The sequence below is a fragment of the Anser cygnoides genome, chromosome 36, assembly GCF_040182565.1.
Source record: "Anser cygnoides isolate HZ-2024a breed goose chromosome 36, Taihu_goose_T2T_genome, whole genome shotgun sequence".
Lineage (NCBI taxonomy): Eukaryota > Metazoa > Chordata > Aves > Anseriformes > Anatidae > Anser > Anser cygnoides.
In genome coordinates this window covers 1,367,959-1,392,625 of record NC_089908.1, presented here as the reverse complement: position 1 = coordinate 1,392,625, position 24,667 = coordinate 1,367,959, and the positions used below count along the sequence as shown (strand labels likewise).

The 24,667-nt window shown below is 50.2% G+C and overlaps 1 protein-coding gene across 1 annotated transcript in view; it reads left to right on the top strand.

Annotated features, from left to right (window-relative positions):
- The first annotated feature begins 15,987 nt into the window (after positions 1–15,987).
- The window catches only part of NOL6 (nucleolar protein 6), a 31,710-nt gene continuing 23,030 nt past the window's right edge, over positions 15,988–24,667 (top strand). The window contains 18 exon segments of the mRNA XM_066986962.1: positions 15,988–16,069; positions 16,310–16,383; positions 17,238–17,331; positions 17,590–17,634; positions 17,637–17,770; positions 18,361–18,529; positions 18,855–18,989; positions 19,113–19,142; positions 19,145–19,269; positions 19,427–19,505; positions 19,508–19,540; positions 19,866–19,924; positions 20,051–20,152; positions 20,670–20,785; positions 21,148–21,313; positions 21,692–21,814; positions 22,250–22,398; positions 23,118–23,193. Coding sequence (XP_066843063.1) covers positions 15,988–16,069; positions 16,310–16,383; positions 17,238–17,331; positions 17,590–17,634; positions 17,637–17,770; positions 18,361–18,529; positions 18,855–18,989; positions 19,113–19,142; positions 19,145–19,269; positions 19,427–19,505; positions 19,508–19,540; positions 19,866–19,924; positions 20,051–20,152; positions 20,670–20,785; positions 21,148–21,313; positions 21,692–21,814; positions 22,250–22,398; positions 23,118–23,193 — 1,791 coding nt within the window.

Sequence of the window (24,667 nt, the reverse complement as noted above, 5' to 3'; positions counted from 1 at the left end):
GCATCCAGACCCTCATTTCCGCAGCCCAGCTGCTACAAGCCCCAACGCCCTTGTTCTTGCCTCTGACGGAGGCTGGGAAGCAGGTGAGAGAGGCCGATGTGTTCCCTCACGCCGCAGGGGAGGCGTTCAGCTGGCTGAGCTGGCTGCAGCCCAGCCCTGGCTGGTCTGCGCTGTCCTTGTCTCCGAGAGCATTGAGGGGCCTTTCCTTGCTCTCACCCTGGGGAAAATAAAACACCTCTGAATGTACTTGCTGGCTGGTGGGAGGGACCCAAAAAAAGGCAAGCGTTAGCTGTTTCCCTCTTGGATGAGAGGAGCGAGGGGGGCAAGCAGCGGTGCGTGGAGCGAAGGTTGGCAAACTGAGTGGGGAGAAACTGCATCGGGCAGGGGCTGCAAAGCAGGAACCACGTGGAGCGGTGAGCATCTCACAAGGACCAAATCCCTCCTGTTGTGAAGAAGCAGCAAAAACACTGCAAAGGGCACACAACTTGGGTAAAACCTTTTCTCCATCGCAAATGTGCTCTTCTCTTGGCATCCATCTTTAATAGAGTTCCCTCTCTTTTTTTTTTTCTTCTTTCTAAGTGCAATGCTGGTGAGCATTGCCGGGGCACTCAGTTCCTTCCCTTGGCAGCACAACACGTGCTCAGCTTCAGAAAAGCAGAGATTTCCCTAGAGTGAGACGTATTTTCATTTACCTGATCAATTATGAGCAATAGAAATTAGAAGGGAGAGTTTGGTAACATCGTGCCTTGCTTGTCCTCTAACGGGATAAAGCTGTTTCTTCCAGAGCCATCTCCAGCTGAGCTTGACGTGGTTATAAGGCATTTTGCTCTTTTTGTCTTCATATACGTGAAAATATTGTCCCATTCATTCTCCTGTTTGCTTCTGCCGCCTATCCTCCATTTCATTTACCCTCATCAACATCATGTCTTTCCTATATGTATAAAATATGTATACATACATGCTTCTCTCATATCCACTTGCTGGCTAAAAATTCGTGGTAGCTGTCAAAGAGTGATACAAGAGCACAATGAAAATACCTTCCTATTTCTCTTAATATTCTGATGATTAATAAATAATAGTAATAAAAAAAACCAGAGTAATACTTTATCTAGGGTTCTCTGAGCCCAAGATACAGGAATAAATATCACCTGTGACACTCCCAGCACTTCTCATTCTCAGAGATGTTTCCAGAGGTTCAGCAATGCAGAAGCCAACGAGAGGCTTCTCATGGATTGGCTGCTTCCTGGGTGCCAGGCTGGCAATGTGGGCAGCAGCATTTTATTGACATTGGAGGTGGCTACAGACAGAGACCAGAAACCTTGAGGCTTTCTGCCAGAGTCTGGGGCAGCCCTAGGTGGGCTATAGCTGCTTGGGCACATATTTATTGCTCTGAACACTTCCTTTTCTTTCCTGTGAGGGTGCTCAACCACTGCAAGGCTGATGCCCTGTGCCTCTCACTGGGCAAGAGGCATTTGGATAATGCCTTCATCTGCAGGCTTCGACGTCTGCTTAGCCCTCAAGTGTTCAGGCACTTGCACTCAATTGTCTTGGTAGGTCCCTGCCAACTGAACTATTCTATTTGATTTGATTCGATTCTATCATGTTCTGCATCACAGGAATGAGAGGGGAGATTTGGAAATTCCCACCGACAGGTCTTGTGCTGGTCTCCTTCTGCTCTCACCTTATCTCATGGCCTTCAGGCTCAGTGTGTCTGCAGCTGGTGCTCTATCAAGGCCCTGCACCGAGCGATTTCCCCCCATCGCCCTATCTCCGGAGCCTGCCCGAGCGGCTCCCATGGGCGCTATCTCCTCTCCCCACCTGCTGGGTGCCTCTGGGAGATGCTTGCACAGTTCTGCAGCCAGATCATGTCCTGGGCTGCCCTGTGATCCTGGCCCTACTGCTGGGGCTTTGCTGGTGCAAAAGTACATCCCTCATCCCTCTCTTTGCTCTTCCAGCTCTTCACCCCTTACAGAGCATCTCTCTGTGTGCCCTGTTTATTTGGAAAGGCTTCCCTTGGTCATCCCCATGGGCTCTGTGCCCCATCCAGCCGTGCTGGACTGAGCTCCAGGGCCAGATTCATGCAAGTGAATAACAAACTTATCAGGACCGACGTGGTGTTTGAGTATTGGGCAACTGGGACCGCTTCACTGCCTGCAGTTATCTGATCCCGGCTCCTCTTACAGTACAGAGAGGCATTTGCAATGGCAAGCGGGGAGAGAAGGGAATCACAACCAGCCCCAAAACAATCACCTTCCTTTTCTTGTCTATAGAAATGGTCCATCAAGCCCAGTACCACTCTTCATGAAAGTCCACCCTTGGACAACCACGGAAGGATGTCAGAAGATGCGATACTTCCCCAGAATAGTTCCCTGTCCTCCGACAATTTTCTGTGACTCAGAGTCCCTGAGTCAGAGGTGTCTTTGTATGTAATAGTCTTCAGCAGATTTTTCTCCCATTAATTTATTTGGTTATTTTTGAAGTTGAGTAAATTTTAAGCATTTGCAACATCCTGTGGCACACAGCTTCCCAGTCTAATGGCCTGTTTGGGTGCAAAATCATTTCCTTTGGTTTGTTTTGATCCTGCCACCTGGTAGTTTTTTTGATGCCCTTATCCTCACGTTGGAGGAGATGATGACCAGTCCTTTTCTACCCAAGTGCTTTCCGCCCTTCATTATTTTACAGGCTCTACCATAACGTTTCCCATGCACATTTTTGGGGGACAGGAGAGTCCCATCCCGCGCAGCTGTCCCTTCTATGGATGCTGAGACCTTAAGCTGTTATGATCACCTGAAGACGACTTCCCTTTGGTCCTCATCCCTTTCATGACAAGCACCACAAGTCTCAGGTGCACCTCCAAAAATTGTCTAAAAGACAAAACAAAAGAAAATGCCCCAAAATGAGATGTCACCACCAAGGTGACTTCAAATTCTCCCCTGTCTGTATTTTCTCCCTTGGGTGCTACTGCTGTCCTAACCTAGACTGCAGGACTGGGGGAACCCATCTCTTTGTGTTTGCTTGCACACAGAGGGGACACAAAAAACCCTTGAGTGACAGCAGAGCACACAGAACAGTGGCACTTTGTGTCCTGGGGGCTTTAGGGTTTCTGTGGGGAACCTGAGCGAGAGCCCAGGACAAGAGCCTCCACACCCACAGGACTTTTGCCAGCTGTTTCTGCAGAGGCAGAGCTTTCATGCCTGGTCTCTGCTAGCACCCTCTTGTGTGGACTCTCCAGTGGCTAGTAATGAGTTTGGTCCGACTTTGGTCTTTCTCCTCCCAGTTAAGCTGCCTGATCCCACAAAGCATCTCCGAAATGCCAGCATCTGGGGGTGAAGCTGCCCCCATTGGTTCAAAGCTAGGAGTGAGGAGGGATCTGGCAGCGACAGGCAGCGTGGTTGCATCATCTCTGTTTCTGTGGGAAGCGAGAGCAGAATGGGAACTGTGAGGGAGCTGCCTGACCGCCCGTGCCAGCCCCGGATCAGCTCTCCTGCACCCTGGTAAACCCTGACACTGCTCTGCCTCAGTTTCCCCATCGGGTGAGCAAAGAGAATGGACCCCAGTGGTCTTGAAGGGTCATTGGGAGCTGGGACAAAGACAAAAAGAGCCAGAGCGGTTAAATCTGAGCTAGGCATGCCTTCCGCTATGCAAGTCATCATCATCACCCTCACCCTGCCAATGTTTTCCCTTCTTGCCCAGGTGATCCCTTTGCCCTGGCACCGTTCGCTCCATCTCAGCCCCGTTTGCCCTTCCCGGCTCTGTGACAGCCAGCGCCACATGAAGTGAGGGAAGGATGGAGGGATGGAGGGGGCACCAGGTGCCTTGGCACTGGGAGGTTTAAGCCATGGATAAATAAATGCCACATTTACATGTTCCTGGCTCTCTCCACTACATTTAGTCTCAGGAGCTGCCTTGGAGATTGATTTTTTTTTTTTTAATGGAGCAATATTCTGCTGGAGGGGGGAGATTGCCGAGGGCTGTTTTCATGGGATCGTGGCAAACAAACCATCACTGATAATGCATTGCACTAATGCGAGAGGTCCGAGCTTCACAGGTCCTTCCCTTCCCTTGGTGTCCCTGGTGTGATTTTTGGAGGCTGCAGGTTGTTTCTTAAGATCAGAAAAAAAAAAAAAAAAAAAGAAAGGAAAAAAAAAAAAGAAAAGAAAAGAAAAGAAAAGAAAAGAAAAGAAAAGAAAAGAAAAGAAAAGAAAAGAAAAGAAAAGAAAAGAAAAGAAAAGAAAAGAAAAGAAAAGAAAAGAAAAGAAAAGAAAAGAAAAGAAAAGAAAAGAAAAGAAAAGAAAAGAAAAGAAAAAAGAAAAGAAAAGGGTTCTCCTCCCTGTTGCTATGTGTAAAGCCCACAGCAACAGCAGGGAAATCAGGCAGACTCACTCTTTAGCCTGTCACAAAAAGCAAGCCAAAAGCAAGCAGAAAATAAAAACAAGGACGCAAAATCATCTACGCAAAAAGCAAACCGGCAATTTAAAAGGAGGCAGACGCTGCTAGTGTGCTATGAAACGTGTGAGCTTCCCATCAGCTCTCTGTACAATTCAGGTCACCCAAGTTTTGCAATAAAGCTGTCAGAGCTGCTGGCTTCGAGCAGTCACAACCAGTACATATGGATTATTTAAGTCCTCTCTGATTTTATGACCTTTTAGGGGATTTTTTTTGTTTGTAAGTGGAGCATGTAACACACTCTCCCAGAGCACAACCCACTCGGGAGGGCTCTGGATGTTGTGGGATCCTGGACCCTGGTGCTGGGGACCTTGTACAGCTCCAGCACTGCTGATGCTGAGATTTGCAAAGCGTGTGCTCCAGCAGAGCGGGCAGGTGAGGCTTCACGAAGCAGGTCACCATCCTGCCATGCCACGTGTGACCGCTGGTGCTGGTGAGATGCAGCAGGGGACCAGCACCCCATCCTCCCTATAGGGACCTGAGCCCTTCAGCCTGTCATTTGAAGGGGACCCGGGGTTGGGCACTTGAAACGACTTTAGAAAAGCACTTGAAATTACTTTAGAAGAAAAGAGGCCTGTTTAATCCTACAGTGAACTGCAGCTTCTGCTGCACTGAGACAGACCCCAAGACCCCACCTCTCCCCAGGAGAGGAAGCAAGGTCCTTGGGTGGCCAGACCATGGCTTTCTGTGGCCATGGCATGGCCAAGGGGTTCAGGGGCTGGATGCAAAGCTCTGGTGGGGAGTGCCCTGGGCAGGAGCTGGCTTTGCCTGTGGGAAGCGTGGGACATCTGCGGGTGATGCTGCCCCCAGGTCCCAGCCCATCCAGTGTTGGCGGGGGCCCCATCCCCTTTCTTGGTGTCACCTCTATGTACCTGCATACTGGTGGCAGGAAAACATGAGCACTTGGGTCCCCTTGAAAGAAAAACTTAGGAACCATGGCCACAAATGACCTTTTTGTTTTGCAAAGCATAAAGGGATGGTAGGCAACACCAGCCCCCTTTTATCTCCTGCAAATCCCCCTTTTTGGACACCAGAGATCCCTGGTGTGGTTCAGTGCTGCCACTGCCCTCCTCGCACCCCAGGGGAAAGTCACCGTGAGAGGACAGCCCTGCTCCACCAGCACAGGTGAACCCAGTGAGAAACAGGCGGAAACAGAAATAACCCAAATAGGCAGGGGGGAAAACTCAGCCCCAGTTATTGGTCCCACCAGCACTGTTATTCCACGGGAGATATTTCTGGTACCTCCTGCTTATCCTGGCGTGTGGCAGGAGGCTGTGTGCCCCTGTGCAATTTCTATCTGGGTAGAACAAAGAGATGGGCTGTGGTTGCCCTGGGAAGGGCTGGCGGCCACAGACCTTCTGGGATTTGGGGTAGGACACAGCGTCAGGTATTTGGGTGACTTGGCTGAGAACAGGTGATGATAGCCAGGGGCTGTGTCATGGCTTCTTTAGTGCAATTTAGCTGTTTTTAAGGAAGTATGCATGTTGTTTGGGGGAGTTCTGTCATTTGTAAGATGCCATGCTGACTACGGCGTCCGGACAGCTGGTGGCGATGAAGGATTTCCCCAGGGGCATGCTGATGCTAGCTCTCCATCCACCTGCACCTCCTAGGAAAGCATCAGCTCAGGGACACCACACCAAGGAAACTGCCAGGCTCCAGGGGATGGAGCCAGGGAACGGATCCCTCCCATTCCTGGGTGTGGGGCCGGGGCATGGCCAGACACAGGATCCTGTGGCTTTTTGGGCAAGTGGGAGGTGGTGGTGGAAGGCGAGCAGTGCCTGTGAGGGCGGGTACAGGGAGTGGCATGCTGTGAAGTAATTTTTGATGATGATTATTAGTATTAGCATTTAAGAATGGGGCCTAATTAATGACTCGCTAGGTGCTGAAATACTTTGTTAAATAGCCTCTTGCAGGAAAGGCGTCACCGGCACTGCTGCAGGGCTGGCCGGGTCACCCCGGGACAGCACGTATGTACGTATACGTAAGTGTATACGTGTGCGTGTGTGTATGTATGTGCATGTGTAGGTGTGTGCCTCCAAAGGGAGGCTGTTTTGGGGCGGGTGTTACAAGGGGATGCTGAGGTGCTTTCACCAGTGACACCCGTGGGCATCCCGGTCACCCACCCAGAGCTGCTGCTCGCTCCCTGGTGGCAGTCCCTCATCCCCTGTCGCTCTCAAGCAGCACAGGGATGTGACCTTGTGGGCAGTGATGATCAAACGAGTTTTACCAGCCTTCCTAAAAATCCCGAGCAGGGCTGTAATTACCCTCAACCTGAATCAGAGGGGGCCCGACCCCACAGGTATGCCCATAGCAGCTAGAGATGTCAGGCAGTGAATCATGGCACAGTGGGGTCAGGACACAGTGAACTGGAAATTTGGGAGAGGAACTGAGCTGGACCAGGGGACCCTGGCGTTTCAGGGCACTGGTGGAGATGGAACTGCTCTGCTTCCCTGAGAGCCTGAGCCGGATGCAGCAAAGGCAGGTGGATAATCAGGCGCCCAAGTGAATATACACACGGGTGAGAGCATGCTCGAGTAAGTGTTGCTCGGGTTAGTGTGTGCTCAGGTGAGCACAATGGGCTGAGTGGCACCCATATGTGCGGCACCCATGCGGGTGAGCACTCGAAGAGCTGGAAATAGAAATAAAATTATCCGAATCCCAAATCTGTGACCTCCCACTAGGGGATGCACATGGGATGGGCCTTTAAATACCCTGACAACCTGAATCTAGCTGGACCTGAGGTTTGGAGCTGTTTCTGCAAAGGCACCATCTTAAAGGGAATATTTCTCCTGCTCCAGTAACCCACTTGTAGGCTTCAACCAGCTGCCCTTGCTTACCCCAGCCTTGCAGGAGTTTCCCTATGCAACCTGGGCTCTGCAGTTTTGTCTTGTGCACTCTGCAGGTTACATGTGGGATGCCCACCCTGACAAATTGTGAAGTAGTGCTCCCCTGGCTGCTCTGAGCTTGTCCTACCCGGGAGCACACTGGCAATGCTGCCTGTGGCCTGGCTCCTTTGGGAAACAAAGCTATTTTCTGGGTGTGTTGAAAACTTCAGGCATAGTATTTTTGCAGTAACTCAGTTTGGTCAGAAATCCTCGTGCCAGAAGCCATGCACAGCTCCTGCTGAACCACCTGAGGCATCACTTGGTAGGACAGGGCTGTTACACCCAACCATGGAGAGCCCGTCCATGTGGACAGAGCAAACCATCTCTGCTGTCTGCCAGGCAGATCAGAGGGGGGCCCTAGATCACTCCTCGGCCTTGTTTTTGGGGCTGTTTGGGGACCAAGCTGCTTGGGTGCAAATGTTACGGTGCCTCTGATTCGTGGAAGAACTCTATAACTCAAAGCAAATGAGTCATAAAGTAGGTATGTGGTTTATTTCGGCGCCGGGCGCATGCGGGATAGCTCCCAAAGGCATGCGCACCTTGCTTTGGTTATATGCAGTAAAGAGTTACATATGCATGAAGTTTCCCAATACGCCTATGCATATGCATAACCTATCCCCGCTTTGTATTAAAATTAGCTCCAATAAGTCATTTCCATAAACTCCTCCCATCTGCGCCTGCGCAGTGCCTTCTGGTGGTGGTCATTGGGGGGTCATGGGGATGAAGTCCAATAACTCCTCTTCATCACCACTAGTTGACCCCCTGCCTTTGTACAGACTCAGCTGCTCCTTGGCTCTTGTCCAAACCACAAGGTCGGTCTCAGCTGGTTTTTGAGACAGCTTCCTCATTTTTGTCAGGAAACATCTTCTGTGAGGGGCCCCGAGACTCCTTGTTTCGGTTAATTTGCACAGTAGTAAGCAAAGACACCCAGCAATATCTATTTTAAAGCGGTTAAGCAAGCCCCCATTCTTCCTGGCTTTCATAATTACGATTGTTTTATTTAGAAATCATTAATACGATTAAGCAAGCCCCCATTCTTCTATCCCTGGCTTCACCTCCTGCTCCAGGCTGGGTTGAAAGCTGCTGTGGGCTGACTTTTGCAAGGAGGAGTTGGCCATTTTGCCTGGAAGCTAGGAAATGACGGAGAGCTGCAAACACTGTCCTGAGCACATTAGCAGGATGTACTGGAGCAAAAAAACAATTATGTGAGAAAAACACCAAAAATCCTGTTGTGAGAGAATTTTGGAGATAAGCAAAGCCCCTGGGGGATGCAAACAGAGGGCTGGAGCCAACCTGGGGCTGCCCCCATCCCATGATGACCCGTGGTATTAGGACTGCTGCAGTGATGTGACTGGGCATGGTTTGTTGCAAACTGTATGTAAGCTCGTGAAAATTGTAGGGCATGTAGGGGCTCTCCTCATTTACAGGTTGAACATGATACTGTTATAAATGACTGAGTCCCAAATAGGATTACAATCAAAGTTTACAATTTATTAAATGAATAGAGGCAAGCAAACAGCGCTGGGTGCGCCGGAAGTCTCTGCTCCACCAGGACGCACACCTGTTACGTAAGGCGGCTGGTTTTTATGCTCCTAGGCTAATACATATTCATTACTACTTCTAGAAGAGGCAGGGTTATTATAATTGGTTTCCCGAATCCGAAGTCCTCCCAGGTGCGCCTGCTTATCAGTCTCAGTTTCTCAGGGGCCGCTCGGACGGGGAGGCTCATATTCTTCCTCCTTATCTAGTGGTCTCTTGGCCGGCTGTCAGAAGTTACTGCACGTCCGTGCAGAGTCAGCAGTTTTTCTCTGAAGAAATCCCTTTGTTCTCTTCTCGCCTAAACCCAGGCCTCAATGTTAACCCTTCACACCCCTTAGTGGCACGAATTGCTGGACTATTCCTTACAATTCCTCCCTTTTTTTTTTTTTTTAGTATCATCAATTCGTGTCTCTTCTTCAGCTTTTGTTAGTAGCAGTTGGATTTCATCAGTCAGTTCTCGGGGTGTCCATTTCTTAAGCATCATTATCGACACATCACCTTTTCTCTCCCAAAGTCATCACAAATTGGGTGCTATTTATTATCCTCCGTATCAACAACGTAAAGCAAGGTATCATACAAGGTATAAACAATAATGTCATTACACCACATAAAAATAAAAATAGCATTCTTTTAACCCATGGTCCACCGGGCAACCATGAAAAGAAATCCCAATCCATACCCTTCCAAGTTTGTACTGGGACGTGGGCTAGCTTTTTAATTTCTTTTGTTATCTGCTTAACCACTTTTCCATTATCATCAATTTGTAAACAACAATTAGAATCGTTCAGTTTTCCACACACTCCCCCTTCTTCTGCTAGTAAATAGTCTAAGACCATTCTACGTTGAAAGATAGCATTCCTCATCTGAGTGGATTGATCAGCCAGAAGATCCAAGGTCGTCGCTGTTCGATTGGTTACAACTTCGAGGATAGCTTGCGACCTAATTATTCGGTTCAAATTATAAATAGGTTCTCGGGCTCCTGATACCAACTCATTCGGGTTCCAGGTAGCTGGCCCATAATGCTGTATGATTCTTTCAGGAGGCCATTCATCCTTTCCCCATTTTTGGGCACTATCCCCGGATAAGGAAGTATCAATAGATCGTTTCACTCTGTTCAGGTCATCATATAATCTTATTCCTAAATGATTTCCTTGTGTTTGTGACAATAAAAAGAACAAGGGTCTTATGTACCCCACATAGCATATTCCCGACCAGTTTCCGGGTAGCCTCTTGTAAGCATGTTTGCCACACACCCAATAATGTCCCTTTAGGGCCCACGTCCCATTTGGAAAATGACCATCCCATCCATCTTTACCCTTTGGGGCGTGATAATACAGAGTGTCCTTGTTACCGAGTGGTCCTGTTACAATGTCTGCCCCGTTTGTACTCGTATATGCACGCTTCCAAGCTCCCACGTTGGGTTTCCACTTACAGTCACAATTCAGTTCTCTTTGGCGATCTGTCATATTATAAGCCTTTTTCGCCGTCCAATCTTGAGAGTGTGGGAAGCGCCTTCAATCATGGGGTTGGGCCCGCTTTCAGAGCTTGTGTTACCATTCAGCCCTTCAGGGTGATCCAGCTCCTGGAAAAACTAATCACAATTTTATTATGGGTTTAAAAGGTTCTCATGTTATTTTTCTCAGGACAACCTGATCTTGGTGTGGGAGAAGTCCGGTCGAGGCACTCTCACTCGGCGGTCAATACCCATAGGGGTTGCCTCCCTCGGTAGACCATACACGCCGCAGTGGAGGGTCCTACCCCGGTCTTGCCTTCTCCCTTTCCTCCCTTCAGCCTTGTCCTCTTTATCCAGTGCCCTTAATTCATGCAGAACCTCGTTGCTGGGATATCAGTTCCTCTTTAGTCTCCGTTTCAGTTCCCCAGGAGTGGACTCAACCCTCCAGGCTTCGGCAGTTATTGGTCCTTTTATTCTGGATGCGTGGGTCCAACCCCTTTCTGCTGTTCTCACAGCTGTTTCAGTAGTAAGTAAAACAAGGTACAGTCCCTCCCATCGGGGGTTCAATGATTCCTCTCTCCAGGTTTTTATTAAGACCTTGTCTCCTGGTTGTATTTTATGAATAGCAAATCCTAAAGGTGGTATCTGAGTCATCATCCCAATTTCTCTTATCTCCTGTAATCTCCTTCCAATGGTAATTATGTATTTCTGGATACTATGATCCTCAACTACATTGTTCCCTAGGGGCATCCCTTGAGAATAAGGCATACCATATAACATTTCATATGATGATAATCCAGTCTCACTGTGTGGTTTAGTTCTTATGTTTAAAAGTGCCAATGGTAAGCATTTCGTCCAGGGCAGCTGTGTCTCCATCATTAACTTAGCCAATTGTTGTTTTATTGTTTGATTCATCCTTTCTACTTTCCCTGAGCTTTGTGGGTGCCACGGAGTGTGGTATTCCCACTGAATACCTTTCAAGGGGTACATCCTTCAAATCTTTGTGGCTGGCGTATGTTCGATTATTTCCACACAATTGTGTTCCAACGGTCCTTCTTCTGGAACAGTTCCTAGAAATACTGCTGGATATAACAGGTTAGTCGTTTTCAAGGTTATGTCATCTTGTTCAGTTAGGATTGCCTGATATTTCATCATCCGGCTGGGTGATAACCAGTGCCCCCCCCCACTTTGTTCCAAAACGGTTGTTACCATATGTGGTCCAAAAACTTCAATACGTTTTCCCATTTGAAGGCAAATAATTTTCTACTATCTTTATCAAGAGGTATGCAAAAGAAGGCATCCTTTAAATCTATCACGGTAAACCATTTATATTTCCCTTTCACAGATGTTAACAATGTGTAAGGATTAGCTACTACCGGGTGAATATCCTTTGTTATTTCATGTATTGCTCTAAGATCTTGTACAAATCTATACTCGCCATTGGGCTTCTCTACTGGAAAAATTGGAGTATTGTATTCCGATTTACATTCTTCCAGAATCTGATATTTGAGAAATTTGTCAATAATTTTCACCATTCCCGTGCCTAGCTTCTATCTTAAGCGGATATTGTTTGATTCAAACAGGTTTGGCTCCTTCCTTTAATTCCACCTTTACCAGTTGTGCCAGTTTCGACTTCCCTGGTACATCTGTTTCCCGTACTGTTGCTATAACTGCATTTTCTACTTCTCTTGGAATATTAACAAAGGGTTTATCTTTGATCATTAGGATTTGGCCTACTTTGGGCTCAGGTACCTTCATTATTAATTCTCCATCCTCAAAGGTTATTGTTGCATCTAATTTGGCTAATAGATCCCGTCCCAAGAGTGGCATCGGGCATTCTGGTACATACTAAAATTCATGGGTTAGTTCCTTACCCCCAAAACGCAAATCAAGGGGTTGTAAGAATGACCATTCCTCCTCTTTCCCTGTGGCTCCAATTATTGTAGTTGTCTTAGTTCCTAATCGTCCTTTTAAACTATTTAACACTGAATATGTTGCTCCTATTACATTTACAGCCTAATTAACACAGAGAAAGAAGCTCCCATAACCAACAAAAATTCAAGCCTCTGTCTTCGTTTCCTAGCTTTATTTCAACTAGTGGACCTGCTAGGGTAGATGCCCCAGGTCCCCGTCATTCCTGACTGTTGTAAGTTTGTCCTGCAGCCTAAGACAATTTCTTTCTGATATCAGGGGCCGATTGCCCTGGAAAGAGGTTAGCCAGTTGCCTCTCTCTCTCTTTTTTTTTTTCTTTTTTTTTTTTAAGCCAGGTCCATTTTTTTGTTTTTTCATTGCATTTCAAAGTTGGTCCAGAAATTCAAAAATTCCATAAATTCCATAGGGGTTTCTTTTGGACCTTGTTGGAACAGATTCTCAATCCCCAATAGCCAATTTAACCAGATTTTGGTATTTACATAATTTCCGGGGTGATTAGGGTCTCAGTGGGGGGGTCGGTCAGGGGAATGCAATCGTTGACAGTTCCCTGAGCGGTCCCATTGGCAATCTGAGCTCACACAGGAACTCAGGTTGTTTCAAGAGTTAGCTGCTTTTCTGTTTCCACGACAACTCTCTCGGACCCATCACGGTCCCCCTGCCCCAGAGGGCTCGCACCCGCGATTTAGAGATCTCAGCCTCGGGTTGAGGCGGAACTATTAGCATTCCTACATCCTCTTTCCCTGCTCATTCAGCTTCAAACAGCTCTGTTAAATACTACATGCCACACAGCCTTTAACACCTCCAACACCCCTTTTAACACTTCCTTTATCTTTCTCCAGCCTGTACTTTTCTAATGCCAACACCAAAGGCTCAGTCAGGGGCCAACTTAATTCCAAACCTTTTCCCTGCAACATGCTGAAACAACATATCACTATACAACATTTCATCCTATTTTCCTTCTCTCCTCAAAAACATTAATTGCAAGACACTGTTATAGTCGATTGATCCATAAAGTGGCCATTTAGCTTATATAGTGGCCACCATTGATTGCAATACTTAGTGAAAGTCCTATTGCTTTCTGTGCCCCCATTTCTAACAATATCCTTCCAATGTGCCAATATGCACCCAAGGAGGCTTTTTTTTTTTTTTTTTAGGACGTCTTTGTTTTGGATTTTACCCATTTCCTTGATTTCCCATTCCCTTTTATTTATTTATATTACTTACTGTCCCTTGTTTCAATTTCCACGCAAACCTTTTTATTGCAGGTTTTTACTATCTTTTCCTAATCTTCTTCCCAAATGTCCCAATTCTCTGGGATTAAACTCTTCTTTCCACATACAAACTTTACTATTTCAGATTATTAATGAGCCCCATTCCAATCATAAATCCGCAGGACTTCGGAAAAACACCTGAAGCACTCAGCCTTCTGTCTTCTAGACAAACAATAACACCTTTTCCACAAAATTTACATTTCAATAAGACCGAATTTCAAGCCAAATGCTAATTTTTCTCATGCACTTTGTTAGTAAGCCTACACAAAACAAGGAATCACTCCTGTGTATCCGTCAAGATGGGGGTTTAAAAAGGTATTGAGGCCTAAATAAATTCACTCTCCCCCTTCTTACCGAATTCCCAGGGCTCAGGCCCGAACCACCAAAGAAGTGACTCTCCGTTCTACCACTTTGATAATCAGTCAGCCCCTCTCCCCCGATACTTGGGAAACTGACCAAACACCACCGCGAATATACCCAAACTTCTAAACTGTTACTTAGATAATGCTCCCACCTTCCTCCTTGACACAGTCAAAACATTTAAGAACAAAATAGGATTACAAGATGCACCACCGGGGGTGGATTGTTAGGATATAGAGGTGGTAGGTTATCCAATGGCTCCCATTCATCATCTTTTTCTTTTTCCTTTTTTTTTATTTTTTATTTTTTTGTTCTCTTCTTCGTCAAACTTCTCGTCTGCTTTTAGTGTAAATATTGAGGCTGGAAAAGGACGTGAGATCCTGATCCATAATCCTGCATAATCACTTTCCTCCTGGCTAAAAAGGTTCCTTTGAATTAACATGTATATTTAAGGCCTGGCAAACCCAGTCTTCGAAGGATCCGAAAACGGGCCAAAAGACATGTGGTCTTAAAGGCTCCTTTGGCCATTCTGTCATACAATACTGGACCATTTTTAATTTACTTTTTTCCTTTTCTGGGGCCCCTATCATTCCAATTTCTAATCATTATCCCTAATGGACTTTCTGGTGGTATGTCTGGTAATTTGCTCCCTTTTCTCTGGTCCCGGGTCTTCCATTTTGTCTGACCCATCTAGGAATTTTACTGTGGCAATTCCTACAGCCCTTGGTTGCCTTAGTGAGAGTGTCTTGCAGGGGGTTTAGGACCTATCACCCACCCACGAATCCTATAGGAATCGCTTCGGTCCTTCACCGGCCAAGTCCCTCGCGGGAGATTGGAACCGCGGTTAGAAGACCTCCACAATCGCTTCGGAACTACGTTCCGTCTCAGTCACACTCTCACACACACACAGGCAACCGAATCCCACCCAACCGAACGGTATACGCCTTAAATACTTACGACTCCGTCGTCTTCGTTCGGATCTTCGCGCGCAGAATTACGGGCAAAATATAGTGCTGCAGCTGGCAAAGGGAGCTCATAAAAAAATCTAAATCTTTGCTTGCCCTTATTCAGGTTCAAGATGGCGTTAGCCCCGACCTGACTCGAACAGGAGCCACCAAATGGTGGGGGCGCCCCTCCTAGATCAAGTCAGAATTCAGGAACCAAGACCATCCCGGACGAGCCCCCAATTGTTATAAATGACTGAGTCCCAAATAGGATTACAATCAAAGTTTACAATTTATTAAATGAATAGAGGCAAGCAAACAGCGCTGGGTGCGCCGGGAGTCTCTGCTCCACCAGGACGCACACCTGTTACGTAAGGCGGCTGGTTTTTATGCTCCTAGGCTAATACATATTCATTACTACTTCTAGAAGAGGCAGGGTTATTATAATTGGTTTCCCGAATCCGAAGTCCTCCCAGGTGCGCCTGCTTATCAGTCTCTGTTAGTTTCTCGGGGGCCGCTCGGACGGGGAGGCTCATATTCTTCCTCCTTATCTGGTGGTCTCTTGGCCGGCTGTCAGAAGTTACTGCACGTCCGTGCAAAGTCAGCAGTTTTTCTCTGAAGAAATCCCTTTGTTCTCTTCTCGCCTAAACCCAGGCCTCAATGTTAACCCTTCACACCCCTTAGTGGCACGAATTGCTGGACTATTCCTTACAATACTTAGTGACATGGTTTAGTGGTGATATTGGGCATAGGGAGATGGTTGGACCAGATGATCCTGGAGGCCTTTTCTAACCTTTCTGATTCTGTTATTCTATAGTTTGACTCTGTGGTTCCCCTAGCTGAGTGGCTGTGGTGTCTCATTACGAGACCACGAAATTCCCACAGCTCTGCCCTCAGCCCCGTTCCCTCTGCAGCCACCCCACTCTGTGACACCCCAAGCACACACCCCGCAGCGCCAGCCCTGCCCGAGGCCTGGAGCACAGAGCCACACGGCCCCGCAGGCTGGGTGCTGCCTGTGTCAAGGTGAAACCCCCAAACGTCCCCATTTTGCACCCCCCTCAGCCGTGCCGCCAAGCGCGCACAACCGCCAAGCGCGCACAACCGCCAAGCGCGCACAACCGCCAACCACCAACCCCGGCACGACCTGCCGCAAAGCGATGAAGAGCTACCCCTCCCTCTCAAACAAACTTGCCGGGGGCGGGGTGGGAGGAGGAGGCGACCAATCGGGAGCCCGAAGAGGTGCGTGCGGGCCAATGGGCGGGCGGTAGGCGGCCGCTAAGCGGGGTGGGCTGCGCCGTGGCGGACGGCAGGGAGAAGGGGGCCGGGGGCCGGGGGCCGGGGGCCGGGGGCCGGGGGCCGGGGGCCGGGGCCGTTTTCTTCTCGCAGGGGTTTAAGGAGCCGGCAGAAGCAGTGGTAGGTGGAACAGGGTTCGCAGCTCCTAGGCAGAAAGAGGCTGGCCCTGGTGGGGAGGCTGAGCAGGGCCGAGCAGCGAGGAACTGAACCGCTTTAACGAGACAGAGGATCTTTTTCACTCCAGCCTGCTCCGCCTGCAGGTGAGCCCCACCTGTGCTTAAGGCCCGGGGGGGATTTTTGGGGCAGTGTCAGGCTGTGAGCAGGCTGCGGAGCTCTCCTGGTGTGTCCCTTGTGGGAGCTGGGTTGGGGGACAATGAGCATGGTGTAGGGACAAAGCGTAGGCTTCATGAGACTTACAGTGTGTTCTTGGGATCTCAGCTGTAGTTGTTATTGCCACCCCGGGCTTTTTGCTTCATTTATTGCTTTAAAATTGAAAGTTTCTAGCAGATGGTTGCAGTGTGTTGGAAGTATGAGTGCTGCATCTTGCTGTGCGGTGATCTATTGTTTATCAGGGTTGGTGGTAACGCCACCATGTGTACCTGGCTGTTGCAAATCTTCTGAGTGGGACAGGAGGGTTTTTGTGTTCTAGGGAAACAAGCAGCCTGTCTTAGGAGGGGGTGCTAACTAAATAGCACCTGGTGGCCCTCACATCTGTGGGTTTTACCAGGAGCAGCTCTGATTTCCTGACCACTTGTTAGTTTTGGTAGCAGGATCTCTAGGATCTCATTCACGATGTGAACCTGCAAGGTTGCTTCCTGGAGCTGGCACTTTGTCATGCAAAAACCTCTCTGAGAGCAAAGCCTATGGGTGTCATACCAGTTTTTTCATGGCTGGAACTCACACAGAAGTCAATGGAACAGAGCTGAATTCCATCAAGCACTTCACAGGAGAGGGCAGGAGCTCCTGCAGAGGACTGACAGTTTTCTCAGCTCTGAGATAAGTTTTTGCAGAGACCCAGGCATTGCCCAGCTCACTTGGTGTCTTTACCTGGCTTGCCATCAGTGGTGCAGTTCTAGTATTGTAGCTGCTTTTCACGGTCCCCTTTCCCCTGCAGACTGAAGAACTTCTGAAGGAGATGAAGAAGATTGATGCCTTCCTCCATGAAATTAACGGCCTGCTGAGTGCCATTCCAGAGACCTCAGGAAGTGACATAGGTCCCAGGGGGCTGGAGGAGGCAGCGAGGCCCCTGTGTGGAGCAGGCTCTGCTGATGACAGAGCCAGTTCCCCATGGGAACCTCCCTTAGGGACAGAAAAAATACTGCCTTGCTTTATGTTGGAGGGGGTCTTGAAGTTCTGGCTGTGGGTGCCTGCCAGCTCAGGGCAGCGCTGTGTGGGAGGAGGGGTCTTGTTCTGTGCCCATCTGCTCTTGGTGATGCTTAAAGCCTTTATTTCTCCTGCCTGTCCCTAGCTCACCAACCAGATGTGGCTCCCTGGGGATATGAAGGTGCCGCTCTGCAGGTGCCTTTTGGTGTGAAGGGCAAGTTCCGCTTCCTGCCCCCGGCCCAGCTGAGCGTGGTGGGCAGCTACCTGCTGGGCACCTGCATTAAGCCTGAGATCAACGTGGATGTGGCCATGACGGTGCCATGGGTGAGTCTGGCTGTGTCTGAGCTGAGCCCCATCTTCTCCTGTCCCCTGTGGTCCTGTTCCTGTCCTCAATTCCAGACACAAACACACAGTGTGGCAACTTCTGTGAGGAGCTGGGGAGTGAGACTTCAGTGCTGATGTTGGTTCAGGGATTTCAGTGGCTTTGGTTTTAGCTCCTTGTGATGGTCTTCATGCCCCCTGCCTGGGCTGAACCTCCTCTATGTTGCTGGGAAAGTAGAATGTTGTCTGGCTTTGAATGCCATTGCACTTCTGCCCCTACTGCCAAGTCTGTGTTAGAGGGAGGCTGATGTTTGCAGGCTGTTACTGGCCTAGAGCTGCCTCCTCTTGTTGTTCAGTGTGGCTCTGATGGGCTTTGGGAAGATACAGTGTCCTGTTAGGCTGCATAGTTCCGCTCTGTGATCTTAAAGCCTGGTGAATCAGCAAGGTGGTGTTCCTCAGTTCCTCGCTGACCTGGAGCTCTCTCGGGCCGTAGCTGTGTGTTGGAGATGGGGGGAGCTGTGGGTGTGGTGCCTTGGGCTTAACCAGGCTCTGCCCGCAGGAGAGCTGAGATTCCCCTGTCCCTCTCCTTGCAGGAAGTCTTCCAGGACAAAGACAACCTGAACCAGCGCTACCACCGCAAGAGAGCTCTGTATCTGGCCCACATTGCCCACCACTTCTCCAAGGAGAGGCTCTTTGGCAGCGTGAAGTTTGCCTACATGAACAGCAACCATCTCAAGCCCATCCTGCTCCTCAGGCCCCAAGGTAGAGCTTGCCCCTTCCTCCAGCAGAGGGATCAGTTTGGGGCTGTCCTTGCAATTGGTGATACATGTTGGAGCTTTGCTCCCAGTTCTCCCTCCCCTCATCCCTCACCCATCCTCGTCCTTGAGGTCTCTTCCCCTCCTAGGGTTTTTGAGCCTTCCTCTGCAGCTTGTCTAGGCTCCCCAGCCTTGCTGGCTTGCCCACCCTCTGGGCACCTCAGGGAGCAAAGCAGACCCTACAGAAACATGGCTCTGTCTGGCACTGCCCTTCTTGTCCAACCTCCTCACCCCTGTTTCCCGTTATCATCTTCCCCCTTTGGTGCTTACAGGCAAGGACGAGAAGCTGGTTACTGTTTGACTTCACACCTGTCCTGCCCCAGGTTTCTTCAAGCCAAGCCACTTCCAAACAAGCAAGAACAACATCCGGACAGCCTGGTTCATGGAGCAGAGCGCCCCCAAAGAAGGTAGGGCCTGGGCTGGGGGAACACGAGGCTGCTTGTTTCACCTGGAGCTGGGCTTGCTGCAGCCCTTTTCTGCGAGTGGGAGGTTTGTGGTTGGATCCAACATGTTACCCTCTCCTGGCACAGGAGCCCCTGAGCCGCCCACCCCACACTACAACAACTCTGCGACACGGTGCTGCTGTCCCACCTGTTCTTCTTGTCCACCGCCTCCACCGACTTCCTGGGTATGAAGGATGATGTTGCCCTTCTCAAAGTGTGGCTGAACCAGAGGCAGCTCAGCAAGGTAAGGGCTGGGCTGGGTTTTGTTCATGTGGCCAACGTGCCTTTGGCCTGTTCTCCATTCCTGGGGTGGAAGGGGGATGACTTGTCCCCACTGGGTGGTGTGCTTGGCTTGTGGTGCCTCACCGAGCTCTTGTTGACTCGGCTGCTTGTTTCCACAGGGCTTGGGGTGCTTCAGTGGCTTCTTGGTCTCCATGCTGGTTGTGTACCTGCTGATGAAACACAAGATCATCAGGGTGATGAGCAGGTACTGAGAAATGTCCTGCAGTTCCTGGGTGAGTTTCCAGGGGCCTCTCTGGGCAGGGGGAGCCCGGTGTCAGCAGAGTCTCTGCATGAAGTCTGAACAGAGTAGAGGAAAGTGGGGGGGGGGGGGGGGGTATGGCTCTTCTCCCTCTGTTGCTGAGCCCCTGTGGGCAGGATGGACAGGAGGGGATGTGGTAGCAGAGCATGCTGGAGAGGGGAGGGTAGATCCTAGCACCTTGTTGTGGCCTTGTTTGACATAACTGAGAACACAGTGGCATTGGCAAATGGCTATACCACCCTCACCAGTGGGGGAGACACAGGTGGCAGCATGACTTGTTCCTTGCTGTTTGCCCACAGCCACCACTGACCTGAGCGTGATGGGGATCAGCCTCATGAAGGATGTGGATGCCTCCCTGGTGAGCAACAGCAGTGCCACCAGCACAGCCAGGGCAGGGAAGTGCATGCTGTAGAATGGCAGCGAGGTGGTGGTTGGTGCTCTGGTGTCTGTGCTGTGGCTCTGAGGGCTGTCTCTGCTCTTCCAGCCTGCCCTGGCTGACTTCCACCAGGCATTTGAAGTGGTCTTTGTGGATCCCTCTGGGCTGGTGAGCCTCTGTGCGGATATGACTGCTAGCAAATACCACCAGGTACCGGCAGGTTGTCAGGGCATCCTAGGATGCTGCCTTAGGAGAGAGCTGAGGCACACAGAGTGGTTGGGTGTCTCAGAAGGCTGTTGGATGTGGGGAGTGGGTTCAGTTCTGCGTTTCAAGCTTTTAATGCCTCTCCTTGGCTCTGAATTTTAGGAGTTAATTTTAAGACTCGGATTTACCTATTGCATTTGGATGGTGGAAGAAAGTTGTTTTCCTGTGTGTGGGTACCTTCAGGTGAAGCCGAACAGCTGTTTAGCAGGAAAAAAAAAAAACACGTTTTGGAACAAAAAAACCTACTTTGGCAGGGACATCAAGGAGGGGTGTCTAGCCAGCAGCATAGTGTGCAGTCAAGTGACCAGCAGATGAGGGTGGAGGCTGTCTCACCTTGGGGTCTGCTGGGGACCATAGAGCTGGGGTAGCTGGGGTTCACTGGGGGACACTGGTGACAGCTGTTGGAGGGATTTGCTTTCCTCCTCCCCTCCTGTTCATGCTCCTGCATTGTCTCCTCGCTCAGGTCCAGTCGGAAGCCAAGCGCTCCATGGAAATTCTGGATGACAGGATGGTGGATGGCTTCCAGGTGCTGCTCATGACCCCGAAGCCCATGCTCAGAACCTTTGACCACGTCTTCCAGTGAGTCTCCTCGTGCCGGTGGGGTGGTGCTGAGGGAGCCTCTTCAGGGAGGAGCGGGCTGCTTCTGGTTTCTGACCAGGGTGGATTTGGACCTGTCTAGCGGGAGATGGCCCTGCTAGCTCTGGGATAGATGTTGGTGCATCTTCCATTTGGCCCTTCCACTTTCACTGCCTAGATTGCTACCCTACCCTACTCCTGGGAAGCTGTGCTTTGGCCTGAGATGCCAAAGTGCAGTGTTTCTTGTAGCCCCCACCCTGTGCAGGGACCCTCTGCTCCTTCACTTTACCCATCCTCTAGCATCTCTCTCGCAGAAGGGATTTGGTGAAGGAGGCAGAGGTGGGTGACTGGCTATTCTCCTGTAGCCGGAAGCATGTCTCCAAGCTGCAAAGTGCCTGCAAGAAGATAGAGCTGATGGATCGCGGTGGGAACTACATGGCTGCAGCTCTTCCCTTCATCGTCTCGCTGCTGGCCCATGGGCTGGCTGGAAGAGCGCTGCTCGTGGCACACTCCTTGCCTCAGACCCCTGAGGTAACACAGTGGGCAGTGACACTACATCCTTTGCTGCTTGTGGGGTCTTGTACATCCCTCGTGGCACTGCTGGGTGCAGGGAGAGCATTTTTACTCACAGGGGAGGAGGTGGGCTTGTCCCCTTTGTGTGAGAACGTAGGACCTGGGGCATGAAGTGTGGCTGGGAGGCTTGGTCTAGGCGGAAGTCGTGGCCCAACACTAGGGCAAGGTGAAGGCAACCAGCTTTCTCACCAGGAGACCTGTTAAGACCTTTCCTGTCTGTGCCTATCTGGGCACCTGAGAGCATGTCCTGCGTAGCAGGAAGCTTACCTACCCTGGCAGACGTTGCTCCAGCAATGTCATCTCTCCACGTGCTTCATATTTCGTGTTTCCTCTCAGTGGCCAATTGATGCTGAACCCCCAAAGCACAAGGATGTCGGGCCCCTGACGTTTGGGCTCCTGTTTGTTCCTGAGTTTGCTGCCAGCACACCAGAGAAGGGACCGCAAGCTGATTGCCCTGAGGTGAGGGGAGTTCTTGTGTGGGGTGGCAGTGGGTGGGGGACACTGGTGGTTTTGGGGATGCCATACGTGATGCTGGGTGCCTGCTGTGGACAAACCATTATGGGTCAAGGATGAGGGGACTGCTGAGCTGCTGGTGCTGGCTGTGAGATGTTGATAACATGATATCCTGGCCCCTGGGATGCCCCTTGGTCTGGGAAGGGTGATGGCCAAGCAGGGATGAGTGGGAAGGGACTGGGATGTGGAAGAAGCAGTGGGAGACCTGAGCTTGTTGTTCCACTCATCCTGGGGCTTCCATTTGGTTAAGGGAACCGAGGAGTGGAGCAGACCTGGCGCCCTGCTGTGGCTGCAGGTGGTGCTGGCAGACATGGGACCGCTTTGGCCAGTCCCCGTGGTGGCCCATGCCCACGGCCTGTCTTGGCCAATGTCTCCCTTCAGGCCGTGGACTTCCGGAACTTCTGGGGGGAGAAGTCTGAGCTGCGGCGGTTCCAGGATGGCACCATATGCGAGGCAGTGGTGTGGGAGGCCAGCACTGTCTGTCAAAAACGCCTCATCCCTGAGCAGATTGTCAGGCACCTGCTGAGGCTGTAAGTAGCACCGAGCAGCAGCAGGGGCTGGGCGACGTGTGGCTGTGTGGGGGGCCGCTGCTGTTCTCCCTGGTCTCTGCCACGTCTGTGGTAATCCTGTCATCAGACGTGTGCTTTGGGGGAAGCTGTGGGTCACTTGAGCTCAGTGAAATGTGGAAGTCATTTCAGCGTTGTGGTCTGGATACTGATGGCTGCTTCCTAGGAGAAGATGCAAGGAGTCAGTGACGTCCTGCCTTCGTGTCCCAGCATCCCTCTGAATGTTTGTTGTTGGCAGAGCTGCAAGGTCTCAATGGCTTCTCCTCCCTGGACATTTCATGACATTGTATGACACCAACACCCTGGGGTAGTTAACAAGGTTGGGTCTCCCAAGAGCACTTGCTGTCGATTTTCAGACCTGCTAAAAATGAGACCCTCTTGCATAGGAAAAAGGGATTGTCTGGGCCTCTTGTCCTGACTCAAGGAGAGGTTTTGCAAGGAAAGGCTGCATTGGCAGCTTTACCTTTGGATCCTGTGAGGCTGCACAAGTTGCTGTGCTGCTTTGAGTTGATAATTTGGGTACAGGAGGAACACAAAGATACAGGTGTCTTCACCATGGCCTTCCTGTACAGAGGGATTCCGTGGCCTTGGACTGACCCTTGCCTGTGGGCACAGCCAGCAGTGTCAGGGTGGGTGGGGTGAGGTGCCCCAGCTCCAATGCTCTGTTGTCTCCCTTCATATAGGCATGTTGATATTCCTGAGTCGTCTATCTGCTACACAGGAGCGCTGCTGGACTCCGTGATCAAGAGTGGGAAAGAGGTACTATTGCTCCCCAAATGCAGGGAGCGTTTCCTTCTTTTAGGGAAGGGAGGTATGGGAAGAGCTGTAGGGAGGTCAGCTCAGCTGTGTGGACCTGAGGCACCTGGGTCCTTCTCAGGATATGGAACCAAGTGTAAGGAAAATGCCTGTCCTCAGGTGCCCAGACAGGCAGTGTGTCCATCTGTAGAGTCCTTCCTGCGAATGAAAAGCATAGCTGCTGAAGTGCTCTTGCTCTGGCAAGCTTCCACACCTCGTTCTCCCCTGCAAGCATCCCTCTGGCCTCCTCTCTGCTTGTGTGCACTACATCCACATCATCTAAGGATACATCGTGGTCCTGCTGTGCTCTGTCTGCACCTTTTCACCTCCTGCATCCTTCAGGGCACTGGCCAGGCACTCCTGTGCCTTCATCCTGCAGATCTACCTGGGAAATCCAGAAGATAGATCTTTCCTGTCCTCGTGCTAAGTCCTGATCATGCACACCTAGTGCTCCCTAGTGCTGCAGCTGATTGTGGCACCTGAAACAAAGAAATATCACTTTGAGACAGAAGAAGATGGGTCTTGTAGGCTGGGAAATGTTTCCACCTGTACTTCTCTCTAGCTTGTGAAAGCTTAAAGCCTGGAGATGAGCTATGGGCACTTTGGCGTTGCTTTGCTGATGTATGTAAACAATAAGGTTCCATTTTTGGAGGAGGAATCGCATCATGCTCCCTACAATCCTAATATTGCACCGGAGGCAGTTGCAGGTGCTCCAGGAGGGGAGACAGGGACTGCAATTGACGCTGTCCCTGGAGAAGTCCTGCCCCCCGGCAGGAGCGGAGGTGGGGGGGGGTCCTGGTGGGGCCTCAGGGCCGTGCAGGGCTGATGCGGGGCCGGTGCCAGTCCCCCCTTACCAGCAGAGAGGTTAGGAGTTTTAAGAAGGAAATGAAGTCTTTAATTGAGGGCCTAGCAGTACAGTCAAATTCATTTCTAAGCCCTAATTTGTATTCCTGGGGGGGAAACGTCAATCTTGAGTATGTTATTCACTAGAGAAGAATGTTTAAGAGGGGAATGATTTGGCAGGCAGCTATGCAAGAATGGGAAAGAAACAAATGGTATTCACAGCGTACCAGGTAGTGAGGCAGAGGGTTGGAGAAAGAGGGACTTTCGGGAGGAGTCGGGCCCAGGATGGAAAGGAGAGGAAGAGAGATGAAGGAATGGCAGACAAGGAAAGCTACCTGTGTTGCAGCCTAAATCCTAGCAGGGACAGGCTTTGAGAAGATGTTTTAAGTGTGGCCAGGCCGGCCACTTCAAATAGGAATATCCGGAGTGGAAGAAGGAGGAGAGATGGCTGTTATAAATTCAGAATAGGGGAGTCAGGGCTTCTCAGAAAGCTAGTTCCCTGATAAATGAAACAGTGTACCTCAAGGGCTCCTCAAGTGTACCTCAGTGGGGATCACTCTACAATTATCGTTACAAGCAAAACAGACTTAGCATA